The sequence below is a fragment of the Triticum dicoccoides genome, chromosome 6B (genome assembly GCF_002162155.2).
Source record: "Triticum dicoccoides isolate Atlit2015 ecotype Zavitan chromosome 6B, WEW_v2.0, whole genome shotgun sequence".
NCBI lineage: Eukaryota > Viridiplantae > Streptophyta > Magnoliopsida > Poales > Poaceae > Triticum > Triticum dicoccoides.
Window position 1 is genome coordinate 3,090,113 of NC_041391.1, and position 13,471 is coordinate 3,103,583.

General features: G+C 42.5%; 1 protein-coding gene and 1 pseudogene across 1 annotated transcript; one reads left to right on the plus strand and one right to left on the minus strand.

Moving 5' to 3' along the window:
- Positions 1-274: 274 nt before the first annotated feature.
- On the minus strand, positions 275-1,726 carry LOC119323828 (BTB/POZ and MATH domain-containing protein 3-like). The gene is made up of 2 exons (XM_037597535.1): positions 547-1,726; positions 275-429 (listed from the first exon to the last, which is right to left on the minus strand). Exons 1-2 carry the CDS (start codon positions 1,724-1,726, stop codon positions 275-277), a joined length of 1,335 nt encoding a protein of 444 aa, XP_037453432.1.
- A 4,230-nt stretch (positions 1,727-5,956) lies between these two features.
- LOC119322251 lies at positions 5,957-12,452 on the plus strand (annotated as a pseudogene).
- The last annotated feature ends 1,019 nt before the right edge of the window (positions 12,453-13,471 follow it).

Consider the following 13,471-nt stretch of genomic DNA (forward strand, 5'->3'; position numbering starts at 1 on the left):
CCATTTTCTTTGCAGACAATGCAAGAATTTCACAGTAATCGGTCCATCATCATGTAGTCTTCCTTTGAAAACCACACCATAACCACCCTTTCCAAGTTCATGATTGCCAGAAGATGTTATCTTCATTATATTTTTCAGATAAAAGGCATTTTACCCAAACGGACGGTCTACCAAAGACCCCATGCATGCATATTCAGTATTCCAACATTCAACCAGAACAAAAGATAAGATGCTTTGCTGGGGTTTCCAGCTTCAACATCAGCTCTAAGGCAAACTAGAGAAACCCAGCATGATCTCTAGGCCTCATCCGTCCTGCGCCTCTTGGATCCAGCATCTCCGGCTTCAGCTTAGCCAACTGCGCCTGGTGGCAACTGATGCAAATGAAAGAGTGCAGAAAAGATATATTTAGTGGGATGCATGACACACAAACTTGCAATCAGAGTTAGAACAGTAAGTACTCAAAGCCACTGAACGATTGACACATGCATGGACAGTGACCCTGCCATATCTAGGGTCGGATTGGTACTATATACAAGAAGTACGAACCTGCACCGTCTTTGGAAGCAAATGAGGAAATGAGCTCTTCGAGAACGGCGGGGCTGCAGGTCCTGATTATCTGCTCCAGGCCATCCGCCGTAAAAGCTTTGTGCAAACTGGTGTGAGTTTTGATGAACTCCAAGCAGGCCTCCTTCAACCAGCGGCACCGTCTCCGCTCAGCCACGACAATAACGTCTGCAACCCTCTTCTCACATATCAGATTGGCAAACTTCTCTTCACAGACCAACTTCAACTTTTTGAGATCATATTTCTCTGCAGCTTCAAGCAACTGCAGCAGCCATGTTGCATGCTTTTCACCTTTGTCACTATTCAGAAACCCAATAGGCATTGCATCCTCAAAGACAGGCATTCCGTCAGTGTAGATGAAAGTAAGCAAGCCAGCAAAGACATTTGCTTCAATGCCATCTATATTCACAACACTTGGTGCAAGTGCAACAGCGCCCTCACTAATGGCGCCACCATAGAGTTGTGTCTTGAAGACAGTAGATCTGGCTGCAAGCACACAGCGGTGTGCAGCTAACTTTTTGCCGCCAACTTGAAATGTAATGTCGGCACCTTCCTTGCTTAGGAGCAGGTCGCCAAAATGGGTTGGCAAGTCGGACGGTGGCAATTTAATGAACGGACGAGCATGCTCCTCCTCCTCCTCCTCCTCCTCTTCCTCATCGCTCTCGTCATCCTTCTTGTCAAGGACAACAACATCACACCGTAGTACGAAGCTGTCATTCTTGAGATGGCTTGATCTTTCGAAAGCCTCCCTTGTCACAAATCTTCCTGGCTGATCACTAAGACTGCAGCCATAATAGAAGTAACATGGTTGGCTTTGACAGATGAGGTTTGGCACTCGCAACTCAGGTTGGTCAATGAAACTGAAGACAACGTGAGCCTGGACATAGTTCCTGAGATATTCGTCCTGGGAAAGGAAAAGCGAGATAAACTCTTGGTCATTCTCGCCATAGCCATTAGGGTAGTAGCGGACCTTCCAGCGACGGCCTCCAACGATGAAAGGACGAGACTGGATCCACTTCCCGTTGGGAGTTGTCTCTTTGGTGCGGGAGTAGCCTTCGACAACGAGCCAGTGGTACCCGCTGTCGGCGCCGCAGTTGAAGACGGACTCGGTGGAGGCGCACAGCCTGCCGTCGGCGATGAGAGACACGCCAGCGAAAGCCATGCCTCACAAACCTCCCGTATGTAGTAGAGCTGCGAGAATCATAGATGAGAGACACGCCAGTGAATCGCATGATATATGAGATGGAGTACACGGTGATGTCTGCATGCACTTACTGATCAAAGAATGGAGGATCGCCGGCCGGGGTGGGAGAGGATGAGACGAGCCGGTGGAGGAAACGGCGAGAGTGAGGTTCAGGGAGAGGAGACGGCGAGGGTGAATTGCTGATTGCTGAGAGAGGCCCATTTATATAAATCACGAGCACGACCTCTCCCTCTCCTTTTTTCAACCTCGTTGTGTTCAAACGTAGTAATTAATCCAGCAGCGGCCATTCGTCTCCTCGAGAGCTGAAACACGCCCAAGTTAATTACTCTACGTTAATGCTGGCTTTACAGTTACGAGGAGATCATCCTACGAGGCTCTATCTTAATCCTAAAAGTTAATATTCAAAATCCAGCCGTCAACAATATCAACCCACAAAAAATACCCGAGGCCTCATGCCGGCGACACAAACTCCACCAACAGCTACTAACCCTATGATAAAAGACAAACTCAAAACAAAAAGTACACAACCTTTATGTTACGCTTGCAAGAAAGAATCATCGCGCATGCGCCAATGAAGACGAGTCGAACCCAGTGTTGATCTCGGGATTCTCATCCTCAAAACCAAGCTTTGATCCAACACCTTTAGCACGGACACAACGGGCGCGCGTCGACATAACCTGATTAGAGATCTTTTGTTTCCACTCGAGTTCGCAAACTCATCGTTGACGCCATGTCTACCATCATCCCTTGTCCGGCTACTGTTGCCTCAATAACCGAATACCTTTGGAGAAGATACTAGAAGGAAAAGACGTATCATACTGCCTTGCTTTCAGTGACTGTCGTTGCACCATTTTTGATCGAGCAGCAACAAGAAAAACATGCCAACCAAACCAGAGCCACCATATAGTACCTGCTGAGAGCATGCATGACTTGACGTCCCTGCATGAGACGTCATACATAGAACTCGCTGGCTTTGAAAGAGGCGCATGTGTCAGCTCTCGAGTGTTTCCTCTCTTGTAAGAATGGTTGGGTAACTCTCAAGTGTAAGAGTGAATTAACCCAGCATAAGTATTACCCTCGATTGAGAATCAATGTTTATCAAACTAATAGGGATTTCTTCTGTAACCCAAATCCTCGGTACCTGCACAACCAACACAAAACAATCTTACTCCAACATTTCAAAAGGTTGTCAACCTTCTTGAGCAAGAGGTAATGTTTCCAACACAAGGTTTGCTATGAAGTGGAAGTCATGGTTGTATGTGGGCAACATGGTAGGCTTAAATATCTGGAAGGTAACGAGACAACGAGAGCATCTAAAATCTAGCAAGTAGAGTTAGTAATTATATCAAGGGTAACCGTCATCCTTGCCTGAATGCCAATTCAACTTGGTGAGAAGGGGGATTCATAAATTGCCGGCGCGCCATCAGTTCCGTTTGAGATGGATTCATTTCATCTTTGCGTTCAAACTGGTACTGCACTGCTACTGCATGTGTGCATGCCTGCACGTTTCACCTCATTGGAATTACGGTCGCCCACACGGCAAATGCCACCACGCCGGCCATCGCGAGCGGAGCCATGGACGCCCATATCGATTCCCACTGTTATACTTCATGTAACCCTTGGAGCCAATCTCGTAGCCAATGAACATCAGGGGACTGCTCCTGTCGTCAAGTTTCTTCAGCTAGAGCGCGCAATCTTGATGTGTCCCACACTGCTGAAGATGCGGAGCAAGCGCACATCTGGTTTCAGAAATAAATGCTTATTTTTAATGACTTATTACAATTCAGAAATAAAAAGAAAAAAAATAAATATAGCAGAAAAGAAAAAAAAAACTATATAAAAAACTACTCAGAAATACATAGAAGAAAAAACAGTTGTCATTAACTTAACTAAAAAATGAGCATAGATGCTTATTTTTAATGACTTATTACAATTCAGAAATAAATAGAAGAAAAAATAGTTGTGATTAACTTAACTAAAAAAATGAGAATAGATGCTTATTTTTAATGATTTATTACAACTCAGAAATAAGAAGAAAAAAAAACTATATAAAAAACTACTTAGAAATGAGCATAGACGCGCTTATAGGGAAAATTAGATCTAAATTCATAATAAATTTCTACTAACTTCAGAGAAATTCAATATGAATTTAGGTCAAATTTCCTGTATAAGGGCATCTATTTTCACTTTGAGAGCGGCTTAACAAGGCAGAGAGGGAGGGGCTTATAAACCGGTGTGAGCCCCCTTCGGTTGGCGAGGTGGGACTAAACTCTGGCCGCAACGAGGACCAACACTTTAGTCCCGGTTGGTGGTATGAACCGGGACTAAAGGGAAGCCTTTGGTCCCGGTTCGAGCCACCAACCGGGACCAATGGTTGTGGCCCAGGAGCGAGGCCCATTGGTCCCGGTTTGTCCCGCCAACCGGAACCAATAGGTCCAGACGAACCGGGACCAATAGCCCACGTGGCCCGGCCGGTCCCCGGGGCTAACGAACCGGATCCAATGCCACCATTGGTCCCGGTTCTGGATTGAACCGGGACTAATGGGCTGACCTGGCCAGGACCATTGCCCCCTTTTCTACTAGTGTCATTCAGGCATGCCTGGAGGTGGCCCATGACCACCTCGACCGTGAGCGTGGCTGGATTGAGGAGCATCTCAACGGAGAAGGCAATCTGCATGAACCGGCCGTGTGGGAATGACAGCGAGAAAGTAGATGATCAGCCTGCTTTGCCGCCGGTACCCGGGCCCTGGCAACACCATCGTTGAATGAAGCGTTGCCTCTAGCTTTGGAACGTCACCAACTCACGCTAGGGAAATAGGCATCGTCCTAGGCCCAAACAAAGTTTTACATAAACTAGTATTAACAGAATTATTTTGTAGCACCGGTTTTGCTAAAAAAATTGCTAAAAAACCGTTTACAGAAAACTCATCACTAATTCCGTGTATCCAAACAACCACTAAGTGATGAAACTCAACGTGCACCTAACACCTAACACCTAAGAGAAAAACAGAGATACGGAGGGACCCGGGGTTTAGAGACCTGCATCAAGTCAATTTGGACCATTTGTTTTTGTGGTTGGACGGCCCAGATAAGGCAATACTACATCAAATTTCTGGTACTATATTGGGTAGTTAGGGGCATTTTAGGTAGTTCGTTGTTTTATCAATCTCAGACTTCCTGAAGGCAGGTGGTTGTTCCTATAATGATTGGGACGAGCCGGTGATGTCATCCCTGTTCCCACCTGAGAGGCGGATGCACCTGATTCGCGAGGTGCTGCTGCACTTCACATGCTGGCTCTGGTCGAGAGATGGGGCGCCGCCTGCGTCGTCCCGTTCATCGACTGGCTGACCTCCGTCCCGTCGATACGCCGTGACCTCGACAATGCTACCCAATACTTTTCAACAACACACGCGTACCAGGTAGCTCGATCAGTTCCGCCAGAATGAGGAGAAGACAAATGTACACAGCTAGCGTCCAAGCAGACTGCTAATTCATGCGAGCCAAAGCAAAGCGTCGCGTGCAATCATGGGATTGATTCCCAGGTCTTGGTCAAGCTGGCGTGGGCTGCTTTGAGATCGTTTCTTAATCGCGTGGGCTGATTAAAAAATGATCCTTTGCTTAGTGGCTCCCGCACATTGTTTACGTTGGAGGGGATTCGAATATAGCAGCACATGTCTCGCAGCAAAGACCCATCCAACGCAGTGTTTTATATTTGGATTCCGGATGCACCAGCCTCTTAACCACGTGGCTTCAACTTGACTGTCTTTTTGCTGATTAAGAAATGATCATTGGCTTAATGATCATTGATTAAGAAATGCCCCATGTGAATGTTTTTCTTTTATTTTAGACTTCTAACTGTAGTTTGTTTGTCCTTAACCTAGCATACCAAACTGATTCAACGAAATATCAACATGTGCTTTCGCTATAGCTTATTCGACCGAGTTGCATGGTTGCTCAAAACGCACGTGTTCCTGCATTATCTCTATTAATTCCTTAGTTTAATGCAAGTTGCATTTCTTTGAAGAGAAGTTCACCTACCGATCGATGAACAAAACTTTAGTTTTCTTTCACACCGTTAACCGCATGTGCCGATCGAGGCCAAGTCACTAAACCTTGCTAATTAATTTTTCCTCTGCTATATAACTAACTCCAGAAGTCACTTGTAGCAGATGTTTCTCGCTTGAAACCATGGTGATCAATTTCATTTGCTGGCCAAGTACCAAACTGGCATGGATCTTGGCGCTGCTGCTCAACCTGGTCATGATGATTCAAGTCCACGGCCAGCCTCCTTCTGGTAACACAACCCATATCCTCTTAGCTTTTCAGTTGTAGATCCTACAGTCCTTTAAGCTATGCTCCATCTGCAATGCATACAGTACAGTTGTGTTTACTTGAGCATGCGATTATTATCAGCTTTACAGTAATTTGAACATCCATACATTATTATTAGCTTCTGAGTAGCCAGTGCACGGCTAGTGATCTTGCATCAATCAATCCCAAACCGTTGGATGTTGGAGCACATGAAATTGATATATATTCTCCATTGTATAGGGTTCATAAGCATCGACTGTGGATTGAGAAACAGAAGTTCCTACAACGACAGCTCCACCGGGCTACGGTTCAATCCTGACAGTGGATTTGTCGAGGGTGGCATGAGAAAACAGATTTCTCAAGAGTTTATGGCTGATGCCGAAAATGAGCAACAAAAAACCCTGAGGAGCTTTCCTGACGGCTCAAGGAATTGCTATACGCTGCCATCCACAATGGGTAAGAAGTATCTATTGAGAGCCACATTTACTTATGGCAACTATGATGGGTTGAACAAGACTCTGGATGGGTCACTCTTTCTGTTTGGGCTCCATCTCGGCGTTAATTTCTGGGATATGGTGAACTTGACAAACTTCAACCCAATGGCTGCGGGATGGAGTGAAGTGCTCACCGTTGCTCCGAGCAACTCCATGTCTGTCTGCTTGGTAAACTTCGGTTCAGGGATTCCCTTCATATCCTCGTTGGAGCTAAGGCCACTCGAAGATACGATGTACCCTTTTGTCAATACTTCTGTTTCAATCAACCTTATTGATCGAGTCAGATATGGCAACATCGCCGACTTAATCACAAGGTGAGATGAGGGGTCCCGTCCGTCCATAATAATTTTGGAGTAGATCTAAGTTGTGCCTACCAATGGTTTTCTATTCAATTTGCTAGCTTAATCCATAAAGTGTTTGCTCCTTTTTTCCTTTATCCTACAATTGCTTCTAACAAAAGCTAATACAAGTAAATCTTAAGGTGATGAGTAGTCAGGGTTGCTAAATCCCGTACAAATTGCAAGTAAATGCCAAACTGTACCGTGCTAGCTATTTATCTGTCTTTTTGTGTCCTTGTGTTTGATTAAGGTATCCAACGGACAACTATGACCGCATTTGGTACAATCACACCACAGACTACCCCTGGATGAACCTCAATACTACCAATAAAGTGGAGACCCTCCCTGGCAATAACTTCTTCAATATACCGTCGGTCATCATGCAGAATGCCTTGACTTTAGACATGAACTACTCTGGGATGATTATCTCCTCAACACCACATCCCAATGTAGACACTAAGAGCCGGCAGATTCTCCCAATCTTTCACTTTGCCGAGATCAATGGGAGCAACCCGAACAGGAGGTTCGACATCTACAGCGCCGGCGAATTGCTGTTCTCAGACTTCTCCCCTTCACGATTCCAGGTGGACAGCATGCACCAGAACGGACGGTTCTTGCGCAACCCAAATGCAACCTTTCTCCTGAACAACACGGGCAGCTCGACACTCCCGCCGTTGATCAACGCGTACGAGCTATACTTCCTCGTTCGGATGGATAACCTCACTACTGACTCAAAAGATGGTAAGCTGATGTATATACTGCACGTTCATTACACACTTATCATTTAGTACGTATATGACAGATTCACGTGATCGTGATGCAATTTATTCAGTTGCTTGAATAGCACCTCCAGCTGCATGCACACGTTTATAAAGAAATGTTAATGAGCGGGATACCACTATGTAGGCCCCCAAAGATTCTCGACTCCATTTGGTATTGTCACGATTCGCATTAAAGTAGTAGAAACAAGTTCATCAGCCGGTGGGCTCACTAGTTGAGTAAACCGGAATATAAAGGTCAAATTGCCAATGAGCCATGGCCAAGACCATAGTTGAGGAATGAATTCATACAATTTATTCAATTATATGAAAAGATAAATACTTGCATCTGAAATAACTTTGCAAATTGTTAATATGACCTGCCACTTAGGCTGTTGGAGATGCTTCGGCTAGGGAAAGGGGAGAGATGGGAGAAGTTAGGGTAACTTCCAGTATACTTCATTCATGGTAGGTATCTCCTTGTATACACGGAGACACCCTGAGGAAATCCAAACCTTGAAAACTAACCTCTATCTTTCGAAGTCCAATCTCGAAATGGAAAGGATGCCCTCATATAACACAACTACTTAAGTTAATGTTTTCATCTTTTTAATACATATAAGCCCTATAACCAACATATACATGTTTTTTATTTCGGGTTCATATTTTTCTGTCTTTTTCCTATTGTAGTCAATTACATGAAAGAAGTCAAGAACCACTACAATTTGACACGGGTAAACTGGAATGGAGATCCGTGCTCCCCAAGAGAATATTCCTGGGAAGGTTTGACTTGCGACTACTCAAAGAGCAACCAGAATCCAAGGATTGTTTCAATGTAAGAACATAATACCATATACATTTGAAATTAAAGAATTGGATTTTAGTTTTTTTAACAATTTAAGTGCATAAGTTTAATGCTCCACAAAAGCCCCCTCCTGACTTAAGTGTTTCTCCAGATATATATTGTTATGTATAATATTTCACTATATAGACACTTGGTCATGTTTCTTACCGGCTAAGATCTTTATAACACAGATAATTTATTTGAAAAGAAGAACATGTAATTTATTATAAACCTTGACCACATAAATAAGCTTACATAATCTTGAAAATATATGTCAGCTCGATGAAATCACTATATTCATAGAACTTGTTGTAACATGAGTTGCTTTCGCAGAAATCTCTCTGCGAGTGGATTGAAAGGTGGATTAGCCGTATCATTGATGAACATGGTATCACTAGAATACATGTAAGTGGTACTTACCACAATTTTATGATATGCTACACACTTATTGCGATTATGTTGGCATATTTTTGACCCCAAGCACAAAAACTATATAGGGATTTATCACACAACAATTTGACGGGAGCTATTCCAGACTATCAACTAAAGTCACTCAAAATTCTGTAAGTCTGAATGCATATTTGGTTGATGATATTGATTTCACGTGAATAATTTTAAAAATTATTTTCCAGCAACTTGTCAAACAACCAGCTCGTTGGGCCAATCCCTGATTCTATTCTTCGAAGATTTCAGGCTGGTTTGCTTGAATTAAGGTTTGACGTGCTGTATTGTGCAATTCATTGATATATTTATATTTCTGATCAAGCTGAAAACACACCAATAGGCTCAACCCAAGGTTCATTATCACCGAAATAATGGGCATTTAGAAACAATAGTTGCAAATATTATATAAATTATTGGTAGAAACACATTATGTTTCTTTGGCGTGCCTTCCCAAACAAGAGCTACACATGCTCACTTTCTACTTGTGCAGCAACACACTTCCATAGCTCAACCAGCTATATGCATAAACTCTTGTCAAATGCAACTATGTTGTGTGGCACCCAATTAGTGTGCCACAAAATAGTCATACTTTTGTGGTTCTTATTTATCCAAATGTACCCAAGTAGCATATACTAGCATCTAGTAACTACAAAATGATTTATCATTTGCGAGCCTTCAACATGAGAGGAAGATAATGACCTACTCATAATGGGATGCGATTTGAAAACCATGCAGTCTGTTAATTTAGAGGTTGGATGTCCTTATAAGAACTATTAGAGGGTTAGTCATGCTAGAAAAGGGAGGTATGTTACAATCATAATTTAGTAGAGCCGTTGTAGCTAATATGTTTGAGAGATTATTTATTGATATGTTGTGAATTTGTGTCACAAGATTGGAAGGCAACCCCATATGCTCAAAAGTCAAAGATACATACTGCTCAAATAAGAAGAAGAACGCCATACAAACAATGGTTATTGTAGTGACGGTTCCTGTGGTACTGGTATCCCTCCTAGTATTGATGTGCATAATCTGGAAGTTATGCTGGAAAGGTAAAATATAACTTTTACGCTCTAAAATCCCCTTTCATTGCTGCAACAAAAATAGGTAGACATGAAACAACAAATTCATACCTAAACTTTCATGTAAACGTAACCTCTTGACTATGCAGGGAAGTCAGACCATGAGGATTATGCCATGTATGAACAGGAAACTTCCCTACATGTTGACATCAGACGATTCACATATGTAGAGCTCAAGCTCATAACAAATGACTTCCAATCAATCATTGGAAAGGAGGTTTTGGTATTGTTTATCATGGCAAACTGGAAAATGGTGATGAAGTAGCCGTTAAGGTGTTGATGGAAACATCAATAGAGGACTCAACAGACTTCCTCCCTGAGGTATAAGACGAAACTAACATGGTCAAATCATGGATTCTTCAATAGACAATATACAATAAATCAGCAAGATAAATATACCCTTTATAGAGTCCATACGTAATAAATGCAATTGGCTTGTATGTTCGGTAACTATATATATTCTTACAGGTACAAACCTTGTCCAAAGTTCATCACAAGAATCTTGTGACTTTGAAAGGATATTGCCAAAACAAGAAGTGCCTCGCTCTCATTTATGACTTCATGTCAAGAGGGAATCTTCAACAGCTCATAAGAGGAGGTTTGTTTATTAATTTATACCTTTTATTAATGTTTATATCAAACATTGTTGACTTGTTAGGTTGTATTTAAATTTGTATAGATGTTGTGTGTGATCTAAATCAATAAATTTTAACCTTCAGCGAAACCTAAAATCAGTGAAATCTAAAATGCAGGTTGACAAATTCTGGGTTTTAATTCCTCCAGAACAAAAAACCAAAACAGACACCTTGAGCACATGGTCTAATTAACCCTTGGGATACAAGTACTTCTCAAATTATATGAATATATGGTGTTTTGTAGAGTAATATAAAAAATCATAGTAATGTCCATAAGTAAATGCATTTGAGTTGCCTAGACTGTTATTGTTACTCTGAGTAAATGCATTTGAGTTGGTGGACCTAATTTACTATGTATATATAGATGATATAGTAAGAAGTAAGGCCTTAGATGCACATTCTTGAAGTCACAACCATGGAATGTTCAATTAATTGTCCATAGATATGTGGCTAACAAACTGAGGAAAGCATAGTTACACTCGTAGAGTCATAACCATGACATGATGGAATTATAAGCATCTTTCGAAGCCAGAAAGAAAGAAATCAACTCTAGAGGAAAACTTTAAACTAATAATGTAATAGTTGGTTCTCTTCTTAATTTGATTTGGATATAACAAAAACTACCACAAAGAGAAGGAAAAGCATCAGCCACCTCTCGAATATCAAAGCTCAGTTTTATCCAGGTTTAAGATCTTAATACATCAATTGGTTCCATGCTCAACCATTAAGGCAGTGTACATAATTTGTTAGCTTGAATATATGTGCAACATGATAACAATAATAGTAATAATTATGGTGGTGGTGGTGGTGGTGGTGGTGGTGGTGGTGGTAGTAGTTGTGGTTGTAGTGGTGGTAGAAGTAGTAGTAGTAATAATAATGGTAGTAGTACCAATAATAATAACATATATTTATGTGCTATGCACATATCAAGGAACTTTTAATAATCTCGTATGTCTTGATGCAGGAGATGACTATAGTTTGAATTGGGAACAACGACTTCATATTGCACTTGATGCTGCACAAGGTCCATATTTCAATTATTATTTTTGTTTCATGTATTGTATGTATGTATGCTTGTTTTGACTAAGTATGAACTTGAATAAACTATAGGGCTGGAGTATCTACATGAGTCATGCACCCCATCAATAGTTCACAGAGATGTAAAGACCCCCAACATCCTTCTAGACAAGAATCTGGTGGGGATAATATCTGATTTTGGGCTTTCCCGCGCTTTTAATGATGCTCACACACACATATCTACTGTTGCTGCTGGCACTCTTGGCTACCTCGACCCCGAGTACCATGCAACTTTCCAACTCACAGTCAAGACAGATGTTTATAGCTTTGGCATCGTGCTTTTGGAGATCATCACTGGCCAGCCCCCAGTATTGATGGAGCCTCAAACCTTTCATCTACCAAACTGGGTACGCCATAAGATTGCCATGGGCAATATTCATGACATCGTGGACAAGAGATTGTTGGATCATTACGATGCTTTTTCACTGCAGAATGTGGTAAACCTTGCCATGAACTGTGTTGAAAACACAGCCATCAATAGGCCGACCATGACCGAGGTTGTCTCAAGGCTCAAAGAGTTGTTGCCAGTAGTTTCAAGCGAAAATCAGTCTGTTTCTGCTTCAACTAGTAGTATGAACCCCATGGATGCTGAAATTCGAAGGCAATTTCAGTTGACGATTTCTAGAGAAAGCAACGAGGAGTACTCCTTCAAGTCTAGTTATGCCGGTGGGATGTCGGAATTAATCCATTTATCTGGACGGTGAAAGGGAAACTCATATTGAGTTATTGTTGCATCTGGTTAGTCAAAGTTTGGTAATCTGATCAAATGTGTCCTTGTTTGTTATTCATAAACTGCAATCGATTCATTTTATGTTTCTGGCACGTCTGTGGTGTTTCTCTTTCTATTCTGTTCTTGTGAGAAGTATGCTACTTAGTTGGAGTAATTATCCAGTACCCACGCATTGAGTCCCAGAACCAATCCTAAACAAGTGGTCTTCTCAAGCGTTGTTGATTTATAATTCTTCTTATTTATCCCTAATATCTCACGCAGTGTGTGCTATAAGATAAAAAATAGATGCTCCTTCTACCAAAACCTATGAACATATTCCGAGTCACAAAATTATACGCGATGGAGTTGCGCTATTTGCGAGTTCGAACCTGAGCTGTGAAGAGGCCGATCCTGTTCATGGTCGCCGGCCGCCCCACGGGAGTTCCTCGACTCGTGCGCCGCCCGCTGGAGCGCCTCATCCTCCTCTGCATTGAACACAAACTGTTGTGGCTGCACGTACCGAGCGGGAGTTGCGCGTGTAGGACTGTAGGCCCTAGGCCGGTATCAACAGCCCATAACCCCTCTGTGTGTCCCTTGTCCAGTAGTCTTATTTTATCTCACACATAGCTGCATTCCCTCAAAAATAAAATCTCATGGCTGCAGGTTATAACAGTATACATAGCTGCTATTATGAATTGCCTGAGATGTTTATCCCTCTTGATGCACCCTTCTTGATTGCGCGGTAGTTGCTTTTATTACGGTGATCTCTCACTTAAAATATCAAGTAGTTAGTGTTCTCCCAAGTGCAGCACCGTCACAACATCTATCCTTTCGGGGTGCGCCATGGATGCATGGGTACGAACGATTGGAGAAATGTAAGGCGGGTGAGGTCAGACCTCGCAGCAAGATCACTTGGTTGTCTTGACGTTCATGGCAGGATCGTCCTGAGCTCGGAACACACGCATCGAAAGATGAACAAGAGTCACATGGAGATGTGATCGGCAAGTTGGCCTA

Bases quoted from the DNA above. Each gene is read 5' to 3' on its own strand.
- LOC119323828 (XM_037597535.1), bottom strand. From the start codon at position 1,726: ATGGCTTTCGCTGGCGTGTCTCTCATCGCCGACGGCAGGCTGTGCGCC. The intron at 430-546 runs GTTCGTACTTCT...TCTGATTGCAAG, and splicing joins TGCTTCCAAAGACGGTGCAG to TTTGTGTGTCATGCATCCCA.